The 6,914-nt window shown below is 46.9% G+C and overlaps 1 protein-coding gene across 1 annotated transcript in view; it reads left to right on the top strand.

Annotated features, from left to right (window-relative positions):
- The first annotated feature begins 642 nt into the window (after positions 1–642).
- Positions 643–6,914, top strand: part of KL (klotho) — a 51,964-nt gene continuing 45,692 nt past the window's right edge. Inside the window, exon 1 of the mRNA XM_004577687.2 lies at positions 643–1,437. Within this exon, the coding sequence (XP_004577744.2) occupies positions 643–1,437 (795 nt within the window). The remainder of the gene's footprint in view (positions 1,438–6,914) is intronic.

Below are 6,914 nucleotides of genomic sequence, written 5' to 3'. Positions count from 1 at the left end.
CTCGGAGGAGGAGACCGGTACATTCCTCTCCGGCATTGGTGAGAGTGAGGCGCAGCTGCTAAGGGACAAGCCTTCTGCAGTCTATGCCTCTAATATGGCAAAGTCCAACCGGGCTGCCCTGTCTCACTCTCCTCATAGAATTTCAGACAAGTCCTAATCCGATCTGACAACCTGCAGGTTATCCAGCTTCCGAATGGTAGGAAAGAGAAATCAGGTGCTTCCTCTCCAGCCGGCTCTGCAAGAACTGGGCCTAGAACCCACGTCCAAGTCGGGGGAAACTTGGTCTATGGCTTTCCCACCTCCAGGTATCTGGGCTCCTCTGCTTCTCCCGCGAGGGCGAGCTGATGGCAAAGGGCAGGCGGCGAGAACTTGAGCGCCACACAGGCAGCCCACATGGCTCCCTAGAACAGAGAGGAACAGGTGCCCTGTCCGCGCTCGCCGTCGCGCCCTCTCTCGCGGTACCCTTAGCTCTTGGCATCCCCGCCCCCAGTTCCCGCGCCGAGGGAGGCGCTGATTGCAGGTAATTATTGCCACGGGGCCCGCACGGAGCGGGGCTGGGCGCGCCGGCGGGGGCGGGCGAGAGTGGCGGGCTGGGGCATAAATGGGCGCGGCGCGGGGCCCCAGCGCCTGGCTCCCACCAGCATGCCCGCCTGCGCCCCGCCGCGCCGCCCGCCGCCGCCGCCGCTGCTGCTCTTGCTGTTGGCCCTGGGCGGCCGCCGCCTGCGCGCTGAGCCGGGCGATGGCGCGCAGACCTGGGCCCGCTTCGCACATCCTCCGTCCCCCGAGGCCGCGGGCCTCCTCCATGACACCTTCCCCGACGGCTTCTTCTGGGCCGTGGGCAGCGCCGCCTACCAGACAGAGGGCGGCTGGCGGCAACACGGCAAGGGCGCGTCCATCTGGGACACATTCACCCACCACCCCTCGGCACCCCTGAACACTCCCTTGCCGTCGGACACCCAGTCGCCACCCCCGCCCGCCACGGGAGATGTGGCCAGCGACGGCTACAATAATGTTTTCCGCGACACAGAGGGGCTGCGCGAGCTCGGGGTCACCCACTACCGCTTCTCCATTTCCTGGGCTCGTGTGCTCCCCAATGGCAGCGCGGGCACCCCCAACCGCGAGGGGCTGCGCTACTATCGGCGCCTGCTGGAGCGGCTGCGGGAGCTGGGCATACAGCCAGTGGCCACTCTGTACCACTGGGACCTGCCGCAGCGCCTGCAGGACGCCTACGGCGGCTGGGCCAACAGCTCCCTGGCTGACCACTTCAGGGATTACGCCGAGCTCTGCTTCCGCCACTTCGGCGGCCAGGTCAAGTACTGGATCACCATCGACAACCCTTACGTGGTAGCCTGGCACGGCTATGCCACTGGGCGCTTGGCCCCTGGTGTGCAGGGCAGCGCGCGGCTTGGGTACCTGGTGGCACACAATCTCCTCCTGGTGAGTGCTGGGGGCCACGCCGCCGAGAAAGACAGAGAGAGAGAGAGAGAGAGAGAGAGAGAGAGAGAGAGAGAGAGAGAGAGAGAGAGAGAGAGAGAGAGAGAGAGAGACCCTTGGAAGTGGCAGGAGCAACAGGGGAGGCCAGCTCAGATGGGGTCTCCCTGGAGCACACTGGTGAAATCACCTAGGACTGACGCCTTCAGGGAAACTGCCAGCTCCGACCTCCTTTGGAGGAGGCGGAATTAAGGCTGGGAGGGGAAGCGGGCAATGTGTGAGGCCCTGAGTGCCCCCCTGGGCGCTCATGCATCCCTAGGACACAGGAATCAGATTTTTCAGTGAAGGAAAAGAATTTCTTTCTCTGAGTGTGAGTTCTGGGGTAGGCACAGGAAACTGGTGGCAGCCGCAGGGAAAGGATGAAGGTGGATGAAAAAAAGTTAACATGGGATGCTCCAAAGATAGCATTCTTTCTTCCGGTTTGGGTTGACTCAGTCTCGTGTACATCCACTAAGATCTTGACTTGCGCTGAATGCGAAAGGTGAGAGCCACATTTGAAGTATGTTTGGGGGTGTCTGCATCCATCAGCCTTGCTTAGTGACCACAGGTCTGAGGACCACTTTTTACAATCTTAATGCCAGGCACAAGAAGATAAACATGACGTTGGCTGTGTGTCACCTGTATTCCCGTAGTGCTCTGTCCAGTTAAAGGGCTCCTCATTCACTAGATGAGAGTCATTCTAACACCCTCGTGCAAAAGTCTTCATTCACTCTGGCCTCAGGAAATATGTTTGTGCTAACATTGGTTCTCCATTATTTTTTTTTTCTGTGCTTGTCATCTTTCCTGGGTGTTGTGATGTCATTTGGCACACTTTGTCTAGGGTTTTGGATCTGGGTATCTTATATATATGTATAAACATTTTAATAAAAGTGCTTAAATGTGCAAGTTTGGGTACACTGTTTTGGTGGCTTGTGGAGCTATTGGGAGAACAGTGTTCAAGTTCAAAATGAAGCCATGTATTTGTGAACAAGCTCAAGGAAAGACTATTTTTAAGCAGTGTTAATTAAAGCCATAGATAATTGAGGTAGAACAGTACTGGATTATTAAGTTGACGTAGGGACTCTGAGATGCTGGTAATGTAATAATATCTAAATTAGATTGTACATCAGCTCCATAAAACCTGTCCGCTACTACTCATCATAAAAAGAGGTTGGTTTCACTTGGTGGGCAAATTGTGATTTTGGTGATATCTTGTACGTCTTCTCAGAAGGGTACTTTTGAACAATGATTCTTAAGCTTTTTCAGTTTGCCGATTCTTTTAGGGAACCAGAAGAAGAAGAAAACACCATAAACACCAGCAGTTTATGGCTGCTGTTATTTTTGTGGCGAGAAATGCTACACCTTTTGAAGAACATAAACAAATCACCCATAGATATGAGAAACAAGAGGTCAGTGGACCTGCTGAAGATCTGGCAGAGTGTGCCTGAGAAGCCATTACTTAAGAGTTAAATCATACAATCCTATTTTAAAAGTACAAATAGACTCTATTTATATAGAAGTTGTCATTTGTTATAGTGAGTTATGATCGTTTCATTTATAAGATAAGGAACTGCATGACTCTGGTACTTTGGTATTTTAAATAATCAACAGATTTTAGATTCTCGTGCTTATTTTTGACCCTATGACTAACTTTTTAGTTACTTTCATGAGACATTATACAAAAGTTGTGCCAAACACTCAGCATCCTTTCCAGAAATGCAGTGGACTTTGTATTTGTAAGAAATCAGTAACTGGTGGATACTTGACTTGGTTTTGCTGATGCTACAAACGATGTTGATTGCTGTAAAATATTAATTTTGCTTTTAAATGTGCTTGGATTTGGAATTTGGTCACTCTTGTGCTTTTACTTTGAAATAAGTTGTTTATCAAAAGCGATTAGTTAATTTGATCCTAGAAGATCTTTTCATTCTGTTTTCAATGTTCTTTCTTGGTGTGTGGAAGGAGGAAGTGGGTGTAGGGAATCTGTCTCTTACCTAAAAAACAAATCACATATGGCAGAAATTAGCACTGGGAAACTTCAAATGGAGGTTGGCTATTATTGTCCCACACAATTAGGAGCCACTGGGACTATAGAGAATTTATTTGTGCCTGTGGGTCTGATGCAGACGAAGTATGGAGAAGCCAGCACGCCTTCCATTCCTCTCTGTGCCACCCCTAATTTACAAGTGGGCTAAGGGACTCCTCTGGGGACAGGGGAGACCTCCTAGGGATTCAGAGTTATGATCTGATGACCTGCAGGTGGCAGGCCCCAGGGACTGCAGCTGGGAGGGGTGCTTAGAATGGAGGCATCAGTGATCACTTTGAGGTTCCTGGTGTGAACTTGACAAAATAGTGTGTTTGGGAGTGTGTGTGAGAGAGATGGGGGTGCAGTGCGGGAGAGAGAAACGGAAGGAAGGATTTTCTTGCTGAGATTGTGGCCTGGATTTCTGATTATAACCCAGAAGAAGGCTGCATCTTCTTGGTAAGTCCCCTTCCCTCCCAACCCCAGTCCTGGGAGGTTCATGCCCGTAGCTGTGCAGGGGACCTGCAGAAAAGACAGCTAGGAAAGGTGGGCTAGGGGAGGTTAATCTGAGCATTAATGTGTGGTGGGAACATGACTGGTGTGAGGTGTGAGCCTCAAGTTCACACTCAGCTGAGTTGTGTGTGAGGCTGCTCTAAGCCACCACTCCCTCTTTCCTAATGCACTCCCTCAGTTTGGCTTCCAGACCCTACCTGTAGTTTCTCTCTCCATACCCCGCAAGTATTCCAGATCTCTTTGCCTTTTGGTCCTCACCTTGCCTGTAAAGAGGGCTCTCCTCTAATTCACTCCAGGTGACCCTTTGTATCCTAAGGACTTCAAACTTTGAACCTCCGGTGGGACTTTTCTTGGGTTCGAGACTTGGCTAGACCAATCAGTGTCTAACACATCAAATGTGACACTATTAATACTAAACCCCTGTTTTCCCAATCTCTCTCGTGGCATTTTCTGTTCCTGTTGGACTCCTATTCTTAACCCTTGTCTTCCTCTAATATGTTACTTCTAATCTTTAACAAATCCTACAGCTCTCCCTACCTTCTGAATGTGTAGAGAATCAAATCCATTCTATCATCTACTGCCACAGCTGGGGTCCTGACCACCAGGAGAATCTGCCTCCTAGCTGGTGTCCTGGCTGCTGCCATACCCCCTGCAGTGTGTCCTGGTGGTGAATCTTCCTGGTAGACACAGCAGAGTATGACCCTTAGACAGGAGAGAGTCCTTGCTTGTTAAAATTCCACATGTTCTTCAAGAAGCAGCTGCTTTGGTCCCACACCTGAATGCCATCTTTCCCTTCCATGGAGCCCTGTAATGTCATGCTTCATTGTGATGCCTCCTATCACCTGCTTATTTCACTACTTACTCTCCTTTTACCAGCCTACCAGCTGGGCAATCATCTTAGTGAAAAAAGCTTGTTCATCTCACTTAGGCTTATTTCCTGTGGCTGGAGATCAGTGGGTGGCTTCTGGCTGTTGAAGAGTTTGATTTTGCCCCCATTGATTCCTGTTTTCATGCTTTGCTGTCCTATCAATATCACTAGCCATTTTCCAATGGAGAACACCAAATCGCAGTTGGGAAGTAGGAAAATCAGTAATCATAATGAGTTAAAACTCACATTTTCTCTGCAAATTTAAACTTTATCATCAAACATATGATTCTCCTATAAAGACTTCCAGTTAAAAGCTCATAGTCCAGTTCAGTGCTATGAAGATGTTTTCACCATGGGGTTTTATTTATGTGGTTTATCTGGAAAGAGATTTTGTAATCTTCATTCCTAAAGGAATTAGTACTTTATGATATATTAGGTACACTCAAATTATGCTATGTACTTTCAGGAAGTCTGTAAAAAAATTTGGCTAGATTAGCCAACTAGGTTGAAAGTTAGTGTATGTAATAAAATAGTGCTGATTCTGTATGTATTTAATCAGAGAGTTACAATATGTTCCAAAGTACTTGACTCACTCTTCTTTGAATCTCTGATTGAACACAATGTTTTTGTAAAAGTTATAGTCCAGTCCAATAAAAATTAATCTATCTATCTATCTATCTATCTATCTATCTACTTATCTAACTTGCAAGTCAGAGTTACAGAGAGAGAAAAATCTTCCATCCTCTGCCTCATTCCCCAGTTGACCGCATTGGTCGGAGCTGGGCCAAGCGGACACCAGGAGCAAGAGTTTCTTGCAGGGGCCTAAACATCTGGCCCATCTTCTACTCCTTGTTTCAGACCATTAGCAGGGAGCTGGACTGGAAGCGGAGCCCTGTGACTCAAACTGATTTTCGTATGAAATGCCAGCATGACACGGCTGGTGGCAGTTTTGCCATAATGCTGGCCCCAAGGAGAAAAAAAAAATTAGAATAGAAAAGAAAAGGAACTACGACTTTCAAAATCATAGCAACAGTTTACCAATGCCAATTATTTAAAATTCAATAAGAGTGAAAATGAAAGCTATCAAACATTTAAATAATGCCAAGTGCAAAATGAAGTCATGCATGACTACACTGCCCGACTAGATAATCAGTCAGCAGTTTGGCACACAGAATCCTTCTAAACTGTTTCAAAAAATCTCGTTGCTCTGAACCACAATTGTGATATAATCAATTTGTATAAAAAGTGCACTTTTAAAAAGTTATGTCACTTTTTTGAGGCAAAAGGGAGATTTTCAAAGTAAAGGAAGAATAGAGTATAAGCTTTGGAAGATTTAGGAAGAGCATTGGTAATAACAATGTATGTGCTCATTGAATCCTCCAAGATTCAAAAAAAATTATCAGACAATTATAATTGTAACCTGTATTTAGCTGAATCAGAAGGACACACCTTTTATATACTCATGTTTCATGTGTTCTGGGTACAAAGCTGATCTGAAGAAAACCTGTAGCTTTTCTCCCCATAGTGAACAAGAAGTTTCCAGTATAGTTTCTCATAAGTGAATAATGTGGTTGTAAAATATTTCCTGTTGCCTTTGATGTGTCCATTTTTTTTCCTTGCAAATTGGATACTTAGCTGTCTACTTTCTCCCACAATATCTGGGAAGTAGTTTTAAAGAGTTAGGAAGAACAATGAAAATAAATCCCCAGCAAAGTATGGATAATCTTTGTGGGTTTGTAGAGCAAATAATATTCTGGTTTCCCCCAGGGGACAGAAAATGAAAATGTGAAGTGATGTACCATTCCTTGTCTCTTTGCCTTTCTAAATCTCAGTGGAGGGAATGGATTCCCCCACCTTTTTTAAAAATATATATAAAATAGCTGCTGTGGTTTGAATACTTGTTCCCTCCAAATGTACTTGCTAATGCAACAGCATTGGATGGTGTGGACCCAAAGGGAGGGGATTATGTCGTGAGTGTTTTCTTGGTGCTGCTGGAGTGGGTTTGGAGCTGGGATACCAGGTTTGCTGTACAAGTGGCTT

This window comes from Ochotona princeps, chromosome 12 (genome assembly GCF_030435755.1).
Source record: "Ochotona princeps isolate mOchPri1 chromosome 12, mOchPri1.hap1, whole genome shotgun sequence".
In the NCBI taxonomy this organism is placed as follows: domain Eukaryota; kingdom Metazoa; phylum Chordata; class Mammalia; order Lagomorpha; family Ochotonidae; genus Ochotona; species Ochotona princeps.
This window is presented reverse-complemented; position numbering and strand designations above follow the sequence as displayed.